This window comes from Trachypithecus francoisi, unplaced genomic scaffold (genome assembly GCF_009764315.1).
Source record: "Trachypithecus francoisi isolate TF-2019V2 unplaced genomic scaffold, Tfra_2.0 Lachesis_group5, whole genome shotgun sequence".
In the NCBI taxonomy this organism is placed as follows: Eukaryota; Metazoa; Chordata; class Mammalia; order Primates; family Cercopithecidae; genus Trachypithecus; species Trachypithecus francoisi.
Window position 1 is genome coordinate 100,861,301 of NW_022681470.1, and position 15,823 is coordinate 100,877,123.

Genomic DNA, 15,823 nt, shown 5'->3' on the forward strand with positions numbered 1-15,823 from the left:
GGGTTAAATAAATCATGCACAAAGTGGGGAAAAATACTGTTTTCAAAAATGATGGAGAGGATCACTATGATGATGAATGATTCCATTGGTCACTTTTTTTTTTTTTTTTTTTTTGAGACGGAGTCTTGCTTTGTCGCGGGACTGGAGTGCAGTGGCCAGATCTCAGCTCACTGCAAGCTCCGCCTCCCGGGTTTACGCCATTCTCCTGCCTCAGCCTCCGAGTAGCTGGGACTACAGGCACCTGCCACCTCGCCCGGCTAGTTTTTGTATTTTTAGTAGAGACGGGGTTTCACCGTGTTAGCCAGGATGGTCTCGATCTCCTGACCTCGTGATCCGCCCGTCTCGGCCTCCCAAAGTGCTGGGATTACAGGCTTGAGCCACAGCGCCCGGCCCATTGGTCACATTATTGATAGAACAATCAGTAAATTCAGTCACATCCTGGGGATACTACTGGACTCCTATTACTAAAATATGAAAAAATGGAGGCATGTAAATTACTCGTTAAAGCGTATAACTGACTGAATTAGAATTTTATCACACTAAAAGTGGGTTCCTAGGTCTCTGTTTCAGGATTCCTGAGTTACACAGGTATAAACCCAGGATTTCAGGAGATACCCGGTTAAGAATCTGGTCGGGGAGGTGCCTTGGCCCTTGACATGGATAAGTCACAAATTGTGGCCTAGGACTCCGGGAAGATAATTCATGTAGTGATGAAGATAGTAATGAAGATAATTCATTTTTGCCCATTCATGTAGTGATTGACAATGCGTGAATGCTTTAAAAGCATTCAACAAACGTCCCTGGGTGGGTTCGAACCACCAACCTTTCGGTTAACAGGCGAACGCGCTAACCGATTGCTCCACAGAGACAGGTACTGTGGGCTCTACTGGGCGCTATAGGAAGGGCGCACTCACTAAACTTCCTCCCTCCCTTCCTCAGGGCCCGCCAGGCAGGACCACTGAGCAAGGCCTGGGAAAATCGAAAAGATTGTAGCGGTGAGTCGCGCTGGTCACGTTGGACACCTGCGCGTTGGGAGATTCTGGAGCCAGAAGGACAGCCGAATGGCCTTCGCCGCCGTGCCCCTCGCCTGCTTCAGAAACCATCAGAAACGCCCCCGTTGCGACCCCTGCCCGAGCCTCCTGGGAGCCCAAGGGAAGCTGAATGCCCGGTGGCTCCCGGGATGGCTCTTCCCGTTCTTTGTGCCACCTTCACCCAGTGAGGGAGCGTGTGCCCACCCTGCCAGGTCGCTTTCGGGCCCCCGCGGAGCTGCCGCTACCATCTTCGGATCCTGTGTCCCAAGCACTGGCGCTCCACCAGGGCAGGGATGGCGGTGAGGGTCGCTCATGGGTCCCCTAGCGGGGAGCAGGGTCTGGCACTCTCCAGGCTGCCCGACTAGGACTTGTCGAATGAATCCATCGTCGCCTTTAGTTTTTAGTCCTTTGAAGAGCCTTGAGAATGGAAATCATGAGAGATTTTTCCATGGAAAAGTTCTTTTTACAAAGCATTTGTTTAGTTGACTTCTCAGCACCCGCAGGGCGGCAAGCAGCAGGGCCTCCAGTGCACTTTCTGGGCAGTGGAGCCGCGGGGGACTCAGCTGGGCGGTGGTAGGGTCTAGAGGCCTGAGGGCGGGAGCCGGGGAAGGGAAAAGCAAAAGCAGGGAAAGAAGCCAGGGAGCGGTGGACTGTGGGGAAAACAAAGAAAGATCGGACTGTTACTGTGTCCATATAGAAAGAAGTAGACATAAGAGACTCCATTTTGTTCTGTATTTGGGATGCTGTTAATCTGTGACCCTACCCCCAACCTTGCCCTTGCAAGAGATATGTGCTGTGGTGACTCAAGGCTTAATGGATTTTGGGCTATGCAGGATGTGCTTTGTTAAACAAGTGCCTGAAGGCAGCTTGCTGGTTAAAGGTCATCACCTTTCTCTTAATCTCAAGTACCCAGGGACACGTACACGGCCAAAGGTCGCAGGGACCTCTGCCTAGGAAAGCTGGGTATTGTCAAAGGTTTCTCCCCATGTGATAGTGTGAAATAGGGCCTCGCGGGAAGAGAAGGACCTGATCGTCCCCCAGCCCTACACCCCTGAAGGGTCTGTGCTGAGGAGGACTAGTACAAGAGGAAAGAAGGCCTTTTGGCGGATGTTGGCGGTTAAGATAGAGAAAAGCATCTGTCTCCTGCCCGTCCCTGGGCAATGGGACATGTCAGTGTGAGACCCGATTGTATGCTTTGTTTACTGAGAAAGGAGAAAACCGCCTTAGGGCAAAAGGTGGGACTTGCTGGAGCAATGCTGCTAAAAGGTTTATGGAGATGTTTGCATATGCATATCAAGGCACAGCATTTTCCTTTGAACTTATTCATGTCACAGAGATCTTTACCCATACCTCTTACTGCTAATTTTCTCCCTACAGTGATCCTATTGTCCTGCCACTCCCTTATCTTCAGGATGGTAAAGATAATTATCAATAAATACTAAGGGAACTCAGAGACCGGTGCCGGCGTGGGTCCTCTCTTTGCTGAGCCCCGGTCCCCTGGGCACTCTTTTTCTTTCTCCATACTTTGTGTCTCATTTCTTTTCTAAAGTCTCTCATTCCACCTAACGAGAAACGCCCACAGGTGTGGAGGGGTAAGCCACCCCTTCAATGGACCAGACATCCAGACCCCCGGAAAGGCTGGCGCGGAGGCACAGGCGGGATCTTCCGGAGGTGAGAATTGTTTTTTTATTGTAGCAGAATGGGGAGGAATTGAGGGGAAATGGAGATAGAACCTGAAAGATCCCCGAACACGAGAACCTGTAGCTCCCCAAGCATAAGATGTCGCAGAACTAGACCGAAAACTAGGCTCCTGGGAACCCTAAAATCCTTGGAGGAGTATCATCATCATGACCCTCTGTGTTCCTTTTGGCAAAGGACTTGCTTCCATTGTTTGTTCAATTGTTGGTGTTTGTTAGATAGATAAAACTATTTTCATGTGTCTTTGAAATTATTTTGGCTCTATTATTTTATGATTACAAATAATGCTGCAGTGATCATTCTTGTACACTTCTCATTGGCCATTTGTGTATTTCTATAGGAGAGAGGCCTGGAGAGCAGTTTTTCCAGCATAGTGATTACAGTTTTTGTTTATTTATTTATTTTTGAGACAGTCTCGCTCTGTCACCCAGGCTGTAGTGCTGTAGCACAATCTCACCTTACTGCAACCTCCGCCTCCCGGGTTCAAGCGAATCTCCTGCTTCAGCCTCCCAAGTAACTGGGATTACAGGCCTGTGCAAGCCACCAAACTGGGCTAATTTTTGTATTTTTAGTAGAGACGGGGGTTTCACCATTTTGGCCAGGCTGGTCTCAAACTCCTGACCTCAAGTGATTTGCCTGCCTTGGCCTCTCAAAGTGCTGGGATTGCAAGTGTGAGCCACCGCACCCAGCGATTGCATGGGTTTTTTTTAATATCATTCTATTTTCTTTCCTTATTTGGCTTATTAGCCATAACTCTTTCTTTTGTTATGTCAGTGATGGCTTTAGGGTTTCTAGAATACATCTTTATCCGTCTGCCATCAAGTGACATTATACCTCCCCTTCTGGCCTTCATGCTAGTGTTGTCATGTAATTTGATTTTGGACTTGTTATAAACCCCAACATTCAAGTACGTACACAGCAATTTTCAGTTGTCTCCATTTCTTTGTGTAGGTTCAGATTTCTGTCTGGTATCCTTATCCTTATGCCTGGAGGACTCCTTTAACATTTAACATTTCTTGTAGTGTGGTTCGGTGAATTCTGTCATTTTTTGTTATGTCTTTTTTTTTTTTTTTGAGACAGAGTCTTGCTCTGTCCCCCAGGCTGGAGTGCAGTGGCCAGATCTCAGCTCACTGCAAGCTCCGCCTCCCGGGTTTACGCCATTCTCCTGCCTCAGCCTCCTGAGTAGCTGGGACCACAGGCGCCCGCCACCTCGCCCGGCTAATTTTTTTTGTATTTTGTAGTAGAGACGGGGTTTCACCGTGTTAGCCAGGATGGTCTCGATCTCCTGACCTCGTGATCCGCCCGTCTCGGCCTCCCAAAGTGCTGGGATTACAGGCTTGAGCCACCGCACCCGGCCATGTATGTCTTTAAATGTTCTGATTTCAGTCACAATTTTGAAAGATATTTCAATTTGGCATCGAATTCTAGAATAACTTTTTTTCTCTCAGTACTTTAGGATTTTGCCACTTTGATTAAAAATATTAAACTAAAATGGCCTGGGCGAGGTGGTTCACGCCTGTAATCCCAGCACTTTGGGAAGGGGAGGCAGAGGATCGCTTGAGACCCAGAGTTGGAGACCACCTTAGACAAGATAGGAAGACAGCGTGTATGTGTGTGTGTGTGCGTGTGTATTATATGTATGTATGTATATAAGTCCTAAATTCACCTTAAGTTCCACCAACAGTGCGCTTAAAGTAAAATGTGCCTGGCTGGGCGCGGTGGCCCAAGCCTGTAATCCCAGCACTTTGGGAGGCCGAGGCGGGCGGATCACGAGGTCAAGAGATCAAGACCATCTTGGCTAACACGGTGAAACCCCGTCTCTACTAAAAAATACAAAAAACTAGCCGGGCGAGGTGGCGGGCGTCTGTGGTCCCACCTACTCGGGAGGCTGAAGCAGGAGAATGGCCTAAACCTGGGAGGCGGAGCTTGCAGAGAGCTGAGATCCGGCCACTGTGCTCCAGCCTGGGCCGCGACAGAGTGAGACACCATCTCAAAAAAAAAAAAAAAAGTAAAATGTGCCCAACCTGAGGCCCAAACCTACATGCTGAAGCGCAATTTGTGTTTGTGAGACAATCTCAACAGCATTTGCTTTTCACAGCATAGTGTTTTTCCTGTTTTCCTCACATGTAAATGTCTTTAGTGCAAAACCAGTCAGAATTCATTTCCTTTGCTAAAAAATTTTAAAATACTCTTACTTCAAGTGTGGGGAAAAGAAAGAGATCAGACTGTTACTGTGTCTATGCAGAAAGAAGTAGCCATAAGAGACCCCATTTTGTTGTGTACTAAGAAAAATTCTTCTGTCTTGAGATGCTGCTAATCTGTAACTGTACCCCCAACCCTGTTCTTGCAGAGACAAGGACTGTGCTGTGTTTACTCAAGGTTTTATGGATTTGCAGCTATGCAGGAAGTGCTTTGTTACACAAGTGCCTGAAGGCAGCTTGCTGGTTAAAGGTCATCACCATTCTCTTAATCTCAAGTACCCAGGGACACAAACACTGTGGAAAGCCGCAGGGACCTCTGCCTAGGGAAGCTAGGTATTGTCCAAGGTTTCTCCCCAGGTGATAGTATGAAATATGGCCTTGTGGGAAAGGAAAGACCTGATGGTTCCCCAGCCCGACACCTGTAAAGGGTCTGTGCTGAGGAGGATTAGTAAAAGAGGAAAGAAGGCCTCTTGGCAGTTGAGATAGAGGAAGGCATCTGTCTCCTGCCTGCCCCTGGGCAATGGAATGTCCCGGTGTAAACCCAGTTGTATGTTCTATTTACTGAGATAGGAGAAAACCGCCGTAGCACTGAAGGTAGGACGTGCTAGCAGCAATCAGTGCTCTTTATGCACTGAAAATGTTTATGGAGATGTTTGCATATATGCATGTCAAAGCACAGCACTTTTCCTTAAACGTATTCGTGTCACAGAGATCTTTATTCATATGCCTTTCTGCTGACCACCTCCCTGCTATGACTTTATTGTCCTGCCACTTCCCCTTTTCCAGATGGAAAAGATAATGATCAATAAATACTGAAGGAACTCAGAGACCGGCGCCGGCCCTCTGTATGCTCAACGTGTGTCCGCTGGGCCCACTTTTTCTTTCTCTATATTTTGTCTCTGTGTCTCATTTCTTTTCTCAAGTCTCTCGTTCCACCTGACGAGAAACGTCCGCAGGTGTGGAGGGGCAGGCCACCCCTTCATCTGGTGCCCAACGTGGGTGCTTTTCTCTAGGGTGAAGGTATGCTCCAGCGTGGTCATTGAGGACAAGTCAGTAGAGATTCCCGAGTACCTCTACAATCAGCCTTGCGGTAAGCTTGTGCGCTCGGAAGAACCCAGGGTCACAATGGGGCAAACTAAAAGTAAATATGCCTCTTATCGCAGCTTTATTAAAATTATTTTAAAAAGAGGGGGAGTTAGAGTCTCTACAAAAAATCTAATTATACTGTTTCAAACAATAGAACAATTTTGCTCATGGTTTCCAGAACAGGGAACTTTAAATCTAAAAGACTGGGAAAAAATTGGCAGAGAATTAAAACAAGCAAATAGGGAAGGTAAAATCATCCCACTTACAGTATGGAACGATTGGGCCATTATTAAAGTAGCTTTAGAACCATTTCAAACAGAAGAAGATAGCGTTTCAGTTTCTGATGTCCCTGAAAGCTGTGTAATAGATTGTGAAAAAGAGGCAGGGATAGAATCCCGGAAAGGAACGGAAAGTTCACATTGTAAATATGTAGCAGAGCCGGTAATGGCTCGGTCAACACAAAACATTAACGATAATCAATTACAGGAGGTGATATATCCAGGAACATTAAAATTAGAAGAAAAAAGTCCAGAATTAGCAGAGCCATCAGAGTCTAAGACACGATATCAGCCGATAGAAAATAAGACCCAGCCGCCAGTAGCCTATCAATACTGGCCGCCAGCCGGACTTCAGTATCCGTGGCCTCCAGAAAGTCAGTATGGACAGCCAGAAATGTTTCCAGCGCCACAGGGCAGGGCGCTGTATCCTCAGCTGCCCACTATGGGACTTAATCCTACAGCACCACCTATTGGACAGGGTGGTGCATTACATAAAATTGATAAGGCAAGAAAACAAGGAGATACTCAGACGTGGCCAGTCCCAGTAATAGAATCAAGACCACCTGGAGAAGGGGCCCAACAGGGAGAGTCTCCCACAGCTGAGGCCAGATACGAGTCCTTTTCTATAAAAATGCTAAAAGATATCAAAGAGGGAGTAAAACAGTACGGACCCACTCTCCTTACGTGAGAACATTATTAGATTCCATTGCTCATGGACGTAGACTCGTTCCTTATGATTGGGAGATTCTGGCAAAATTATCACTCTCACCCTCTCAATTTGTACAATTTAAGACTTGGTGGATTGATGGGGCGCAAGAACAGGTCCGAAGAAATAGGACTGCCAGTCCTCCAGTTACATAGACATAGATCAACTATTAGGAACAGGTCAAAATTGGAGCACTGTTAGTCAACAAGTAATAATGCAAAATGAGGCCATTGAGCAAATTAGGACTATCTGCCTTAGGGCCTGGGAGAAAATCCAAGACCCAGGAACCGCCTGCCCTTCATTCAATACAATAAGACAAGGCTCTAAAGAGCCCTACCCTGATTTTGTGGCAAGGCTTCAAGATGCTGCTCAAAAGTCAATTACTGATGAGAATGCCCGTAAGGTTATAGTGGAGTTGATGGCATATGAAAACGCCAATCCTGAGTGTCAATCAGCCATTGAGCCATTAAAAGGAAGAGTCCTGGCAGGATCAGGTGTAATCTCAGAGTACATAAAAGCCTGTGATGGAATTGGAGGAGCTATGCATAAAGCTATGCTTATGGCTCAAGCAATCACAGGAGTTGCTTTAGGAGGACAAGTTAGAACATTTTGGGGAAAATGTTATAATTGTGGTCAAATTGCTCATCTAAAAAAGAATTGCCCAGTCTCAAATAAACAAAATATAACTACTAAAGCTACTACCACAGATAAACAGCCACCTGGCCTATGTCCAAGATGTAAAAAGGGAAAACATTGGGCTAATCAATGTCATTCTAAATTTGACAAAAATGGGCAACCACTGTTGGGAAACAAGAGGAGGGGCCAGCCTCAGGCCCCGCAACAAACTGGGGCATTCCCAGTTCAGCCTTTTTTTCCTCTGGGTTTTCAGGGACAACAACCCCCACTGTCACAAGTGCCTCAGGGAATAAGCCATTTACCACAATACAGCAGTTGTCCCCCGTCACAAGCGGCAGTGCAGCAGTAGATTCATGTATCTCTCTGCTTCCAGGGGAGCCCCCACAAAAAATCCCCACAGGGGTATATGGCCCACTGCCTGAGGGGACTGTAGGACTAATCTCAGGAAGATCAAGTTTAAATCTAAAGGGAGTTCAAATTCATACTGGTGTGATTGATTCAGACTATAAAGGTGAAAATCAATTGGTTATTAGCTCCTTAATTCCTTGGAGTGCCAGTCCAGGAGACAGGATTGCTCAATTATTACTCCTGCCTTATACTGAAGTTGGAAACAGTGAGATAAAAAAAACAGGAGGGTTTGGAACCACTGATCTGGCAGGAAAGGTTGCATATTAGGCAAGTCAGGTCTTTGAGAGCAGACCTGAGTGTAAGGCCATTATTCAAGGAAAACAGTTTGAAGGGTTGATAGACACTGGAGCAGATGTCTCTGTCATTGCTTTAAATCAGTGGCCAAAAACTTGGCCTAAACAAAAGGCTGTTACAGGAATTGTCAGCATAGGCACAGCTTCAGAAGTGTATCAAAGTACTATGATTTTACATTGTTTAGGGCCAGATAATCAAGAAAGTACTGTTCAGCCAATGATTAATTCCTGTTAATCTATGGGGTCAAGATTTGTTACAACAAAGGGGGTGAAAAGTCCCATGAGTCAAAAAATCATGACTAAGATGGGATATATACCAGGAAAAGGACTAGGAAAAAATGAAAATGACGTTAAAGTCCCAATTGAGACTGAGGGAAATCAAGAAAGAAAAGGAATAGGGTATCCTTTTTTTTTTTTTTTTTTGAGACGGAGTCTCGCTCTGCCGCCCAGGCTGGAGTGCAGTGACTGGATCTCAGCTCACTGCAAGCTCCGCCTCCCGGGTTCACGCCATTCTCCTGCCTCAGCCTCCCGAGTAGCTGGGACTACAGGCGCCCGCCACCTCGCCCGGCTAGTTTTTTGTATTTTTTAGTAGAGACGGTGTTTCACCGTGTTAGCCAGGATGGTCTCGATCTCCTGACCTTGTGATCCGCCTGTCTCGGCCTCCCAAAGTGCTGGGATTACAGGCTTGAGCCACCGCGCCCGGCCTAAATTTTTTAAGCATTTATAGAAATCAGACTACTACTTCTGCAGAACATCTTACTGGTAAAAAGAACAGCCCACATGAAGGGAAACTGATTGGGTGGAAAGACAACAAAAATAAGACGTGGGAAATAGGGAAGGTGGTAACCTGGGGAAGAGATTTTGCTTGTGTTTCACCAGGAGAAAATCAGCTTCCTGTTTGGATACCCGCTAAACATTCGAAGTTCTGCACCTCCATGGAGACGGAAACACCAAAATCAAGCACCATTGACTCGCAAGATAAACAAAGTGGTGATATCGGAAGAACAGATGAAGTCACCATCCACCAAGAAGGCGGAGCCACCAACTTGGGCACAATTAAAGAAGCTGACACAGTTAGCTGAAAAAAGCCTAGAAAACACAAAGGTGACACAAACCCCAGAGAATATGCTGCTTGCAGCCTTAATGATTTTATCAACGGTGGTAAGTCTCCCCATGCCTACAGGAGCAGCTGCAGCTAATTATACTTACTGGGCCTATGTGCCTTTCCCACCCTTAATTCAAACAGTCACATGGATGGAGAATCCTATTGAAGTATCTGTTAATAATAGTGTATGGGTACCTGGTCCCACAGATGATTGTTGCCCTGCCAAACCGCAGGAAGAAGGAATGATGATAAATATTTCCACTGGGTATTTTTATATCCTCCTCTTTGCCTAGGGAGAGCACCAGGATGTTTAATGCCTGCAATCCTGTGGGGAAAAGAAAGAGAGATCAGCCTGTTACTGTGTCTATATAGAAAGAAGTAGACATAAGAGACTCCATTTGGTTCTGTATTTGTGGCCGATAGTGCGGTGATACTACAAAACAATACATTTGGAACTGTTATAGATTGGGCACCTCAAGGACAATTCTACCATGATTGCACAGGACAAACTCAATTCTGTCCCAGTGCACTAGTGAGCCCAACTGTTGATAGTGACTTAACAGAAAATTTAGACAAACATAAGCACAAAAAATTACAGTCTTTCTACCCTTGGATATGGGGAGAAAAGGGAATCGCTACTCCAAGACCAAAAATAATAAGTCCTGTTTTTGGTCCTGAACATCCAGAATTATGGAGACTTACTGTGGCTTCATACCACCTTAGTAGAATTTGGTCTGGAAACCAAATTGTAGAAACGAGATTATAAGCCATTTTACTCTATCAACCTAAATCCCAGTCTAACAGTTCCTTTACAAACTTGTGTAAAGCCCCCTTATATGTTAGTCATAGGAAATATAGTTATTAAACCAGACTCCCAAACTATAACTTGTGAAAATTGCAAATTGTTTACTTGCATTGATTTGACTTTTGATTGGCAACACCGTATTCTGCTAGTGAGAGAAGGCATGTGGATCCCTGTGTCCATGGACCGACCATGGGAGGCCTCGCCATCCATCCATATTTTGACTGAAGTATTAAAAGGCATTTTAAATAGATCCAAAAGATTCATTTTTAGTTTAATTGCAATGATTATGGGATTAATTGCAGTCACAGCTACAGCCGCTGTGGCAGGAGTTGCATTGCACTCTTCTGTTCAGACAGTAAGCTTTGTTGACAATTGGCAAAAGAATTCCACAAGGTTGTGGAATTCACAATCTGGTATCGATCAAAAATTGGTAAATCAAATTAATCAAATTAATGATCTTAGACAAAGTGTCATTTGGATGGGAGATAGACTCATGAGCTTGGAACATCGTTTCCAGTTACAGTGTGACTGGAATACGTCAGATTTTTGTATTACACCCCAAGTTTATAATGAGTCTAAACATCACTGGGACATGGTAAGACTCCATCTACAGGGAAGAGAAGATAATCTCACTTTAGACATTTCTAAATTAAAAGAACAAACTTTTGAAGCCTCTCAAAGTCACTTAAATATTGTGCCTGGAGCTGAGGCGTTAGATCAAGTGGCAAAAAATCTTTATGGATTAAACCCCACGGCTTGGATTAACTCTATTGGGAACTCTACTGCAGTAAATTTTGGAATTATGTGTCTCTGTTTAATCGGTTTGTTTTTAGTGTGCCGGACCAGTTGCGTCAAAATCCAGAGGACGAACAAGCCTTCATCGCCATGGCACATTTTTTTTTTTGTTTGAGACGGAGTCTCCCTCTGCCGCCCAGGCTGGAGTGCAGTGGCCAGATCTCAGCTCACTGCAAGCTCCACCTCCCGGGTTCCCGCCATTCTCCTGCCTCAGCCTCCTGAGTAGCTGGGACTACAGGCGCCCGCCACCTCACCTGGCTAATTTTTTGTATTTTTAGTAGAGATGGGGTTTCACCGTGTTAGCCAAGGATGGTCTCGATCTCCTGACCTTGTGATCCACCCGTCTTGGCCTCCCAAAGCGCTGGGATTACAGGCTTGAACCACCGCGCCCGGCCTCATGGCACATTTATATAGAGGAAAAGGAAGGAAAAATGTTGCGGGAAGTCAGGGACCTTGAACGGAGGGACTGGCTGAAGCCATGGCAGAAAAACATAAAATATGAAGATTTCATGGACATTTTATTCTCCAAAATTAATACTTTTGTAATTTCTTATGTCTGTCTTTACTTTAATACTTTTGTAATTTCCTATGCCTTTACTTTAATCTCTTAGTCCCATCATCTTCTTTGTAAGCTGAGGAGGATATATGTCACCTCAGGACCCTGTGATGATTGAGTTAACTGCACAAATTGTTTGTAGAGCATGTGTGTTTGAACAATATGAAATCTGGGCATCTTGAAAAAATAACAGGATAACAGTGATGTTCAGGGAACAAGGGAGGTAACCTTGAACTGGCCGCCGGTGAGCCGGACGGAACAGAGCCATATTTCTTCTCTTTTTGAATGCAAATAGGAGAAATATCGCTGAATTCTTTTTCTCAGCAAGGAATATCCCTGAGAAAGAGAATGCGCTCTGAGGGTAGGCCTATAAACGACCCCCTTGGAGGCGTGCCGCCTTTTATGGTTGAAGCCGAAGGGATGAAATAAGCCCCGGCCTCCTGTAGCGCTCCCAGGCTTATTAGGATGAGGAAATTCCCACCTAATAAATTTTGGTCAGACAGGTTGTCTGCTCTCAAACCCTACTTCCTGATAAGATGTTATCAACGACAATGCGTGCCCAAAATTTCATTAGCAATTTTAATTTTAACACCATCCTGTGATTTCATCCTGCCTCCACTTGATTTGTGATATTGTATTACTTTGTGAAGTATGTGATCTCGGTGTCATGATGACAATGGCGGTTTTGTTGAAAAGAAAAGGGGGAAATGTGGGGAAAAGAAAGAGAGATCAGACTGTTACTGTGTCTATGTAGAAAGAAGTAGACATGAGGCCGGGCGCAGTGGCTCAAGCCTGTAATCCCAGCACTTTGGGAGGCCGAGACGGGCGGATCACGAGGTGAGGAGTTCGAGACCATCCTGGCTAACACGGTGAAACCCCGTCTCTACTAAAAAATACAAAAAGCTAGCCGGGCGAGGTGGCTGGTGCCTGTAGTCCCAGCTACTCGGAGGCTGAGGCAGGAGAATGGCGTAAACCCGGGAGGCGGAGCTTGCAGTGAGCTGAGATCTGGCCACTGCACTCCAGCCCGGGCGACAGAGAGAGACTCCGTCTCAAAAAAAAAAAAAAGAAAGAAAGAAAGAAGTAGACATGAGACTCCAAACTGCCTTGAGATGCTGTTAATCTGTAACCCTACCCCCAACCCTGTCCTTGCAGAGACATGTGCTGTGTTTACTCAAAGTTTAATGGATTTAGGGCTGTGCAGGATGTGCTTTGTTAAACAAGTGCCTTTGATGTGCCATGCACATCAAAGCACAGCACTTCTTAAACTTATTCATATGTCTTTCTGCTGACTTCCCTACTATGACCCTATTGTCCTGCTACTTACTCTTTTCCGAGATGGTAAAGATAATGATCAATAAATACTGAGGGAACTCAGAGACTGGTGCCAGCGCCAGTCCTCTATGCTGAGCGCCTGTCTGCTGGGCCCACTTTTCTTTCTCTATACTTTGTGTCTCATTTATTTTCTCAAGTCTCTCATTCCACCTGATGAGAAACACCCACAGGTGTGAATGGGCAGGCCCCTTCATTCAAGTAAGTGCATTAGCAATATACTTCTCAGTTGCATCCCTGGAATCCATGGGAAGTCCAGGAGAGCCCATCAAGTGCTGCAGGATCAAGCCCAAACAGAACAGGACCAGGCATGGCTTCCTCACTAGGAGCCAGGCCAAAGTCACCTCCTTCAGTCCCAATGGAGGCCAGAACTTGGTTCACCTGCAACGGGAGGACCCGGCCCAGAAGGGATCAACTTCATCTTAATGGTGCCTTCAGATACAAAATCTTCCAGGATTTCTTTTCTTCTCTTTGCCTACTTCCAACTCTCCCTTTGTATTTATTTATTTGAGAGGAAGTCTTGCTGTGTTTTCCAGGCTAGAGCATAGTGGGGCAATCTCAGCTCACCACAACCTCCACCTCCTGGGTTCTAGGGATTCTCCTGCCTCAGCCTCCTGAGTAGCTGGGATTATAGGCGCTCCTCACCGCGCCTGGCTACTTGTATTTTTAGCAGAGCTGGGTTTCACTATCTTGGCCAGGCTGGTCTCAAACCTAGTGACCTAGTGATCTAGTGATCCACCCACCTCCGCCTCCCAAAGTGCTGGGATTGCAGGCATGAGCCACCGCGCCTGGCCCTTCCTTTCTATTTCTTCAAGACCTTTTTGGGATCCCTCCTGCGCAGAACCTAAGGTGGTGGTGCCCTTCCCTACTGGTCCCTCCCTGCCTGGTGTCTTCGGAGCCCTAGCTCACCTGGAACTTTACTGCCCGCCCATGACAGCGAGAGAACCAAAGAGGGCGGCGGGTGCGGTGGGAACCACAGTCACCGCGGACCGGCGCCTCACGGGCTTCTAGCAACTTGAATAAACGCCCCCTGAAGCTTCTCTTCAAGTCACAGGGAAGAGGAAGGTGGCTGCCGACCCAGCGGGAGAAGCCGCATGGAGAGAAGCTGGCCCTGCCCCTGGTCCTTGAAGGCAGGTTTGGCCAGGCTGATTTTGATGGGTAGGCCCAAAGAAAAGACCCAAGGGCAGCCCAACCTCTGACCCCAAGATTAAGGGCTTTCAAACGTCTGATCGTTTTCAGGTTGGTCAGTAGAGTCGAGTCCACCTTCATCAGGAGATTCCTTTGCCAAAATTTGGAGACCTGGGGTTCCTGCTGCTTGCCGCACAGAAAGCCAATCACTGAGATGATTATTGCCAAGGAGGAGGCTTTAGTAGGGTGCTGCAGCCGAGGAGATGAGAACTCAGTCTCAAATCCATCTCCCTGACCAACCAATACAAGAGGCTTAGATGGCCGGGAAGAAATGTAACAATGTGTAAGAAAACAGGAACTTGGGCCGGGCGCGGTGGCTCAAGCCTGTAATCCCAGCACTTTGGGAGGCCGAGACGGGCGGATCACGAGGTCAGGAGATCGAGACCATGCTGGCTAACACGGTGAAACCCCGTCTCTACTAAAAATACAAAAAACTAGCCGGGCGAGGTGGCGGCGCCTGTAGTCCCAGCTACTCGGGAGGTTGAGGCAGGAGAATGGCCTGAACCCGGGAGGCGGAGCTCGCAGTGAGCTGAGATCCGGCCACTGCACTCCAGCCTGGGTGACAGAGCGAGACTCCGTCTCAAAAAAAAAAAAAGAAAACAGGAACTTGGCCAGGCGCCGTGGCTCACGCCTGTAATCCCAGCACTTGGCCAGGTGCAGTGGCTCATGCCTATAATCCCAACACTTTGGGAGGCCAAGACGGGCAGATCACGAGGTCAGGAGATCAAGACCATCCAGGCTAACATGGTGAAACCCCGTCTCTACTAAAAATACAAAAAGAAAGTAGCCGAGAGTGGTGGCGGGTGCCTGTAGTCCCAGCTACTCCATGAGGCTGAGGCAGAATTGCTTGAACCCGGGAGGCGGAGCTTGCAGTGAGCCGAGATCACGCCACTGCACTCCAGCCTGGGAGACAGTGCCAGATACCAGTCTCAAAAAAGAAGAAGGAGAAGGAGAGGAAGAAGAAGAGGAAGAAGAAGAAGAAAAAACAGGAACTAGGGAGGGACAAGGAAGCAATCATGATGAATGAGGGGTCCAGCATCTCATTGTCTGGGTGACTTTCAGTTCTTTGATATCTTTTTTGAGAGGCCTGAAGGAATGAACTCAAATAAAACAAACACTAAGTTTCAAGCTTTAAGATCAGAAGGGTCCATTTCTATGTTTATCCAAAACTCTACGTATGGGACTATTGGGTGGGTTTCAGACCAAGAAAGAGAAAGAGTGCTCATATCAAAGTCTGCAGTTCACCAAAGAGAAAACATAATTTTCCGACCAATAGGATGTGTAAGGTCAAAGAACGACCAGCCTACAGTACTGTTTATTGGCCTGAGCATAGGGAAGGATGAAGTTGCACCAACGAAATGGGATTAAGCTGCAGGTGCTGGCTAGGCGAGGTGGCTCACACCTGTAATCCCAGCTCTCAGGGAGGCTAAGGTGGGTGGATCAATTGAGATCAGGAGTTTGAGAACAGCCTGACCGACATGGTGAAACCTCGTCTCTAATAAAAATACAAAAATTAACCAGATGTCATGGCGGGCACCTGTAATCCCAGCTTCTAGGGAGGCTGAGGCAGAAGAATTGCTTGAACCCGGGAGATGGAGGTTTTAATGAGCCGAAATTGTGCCGCTGCATTCCAGCCTGGGCAACAGACCCAGACACCTTCTCAAACAAAAATTTTAAAAAAAGCGGCAAGTGGAAAAAAATCTGGATT

General features: G+C 46.6%; 1 protein-coding gene and 1 non-coding gene across 2 annotated transcripts; one reads left to right on the top strand and one right to left on the bottom strand.

The window, feature by feature from the left end:
* Positions 1-795: 795 nt before the first annotated feature.
* TRNAN-GUU lies at positions 796-869 on the bottom strand. The gene has a single exon. It is a non-coding gene; the product is annotated as a tRNA-Asn (tRNA).
* A 4,932-nt stretch (positions 870-5,801) lies between these two features.
* Positions 5,802-14,089, top strand: LOC117074145 (endogenous retrovirus group K member 8 Gag polyprotein-like). Its single transcript, XM_033195362.1, is given in 5 exon segments — positions 5,802-6,965; positions 6,968-7,147; positions 7,150-7,902; positions 7,905-7,978; positions 13,865-14,089. Coding segments are annotated over 5 exon segments (2,142 nt in total). The 5' UTR covers positions 5,802-6,055.
* Positions 14,090-15,823: the final 1,734 nt, after the last annotated feature.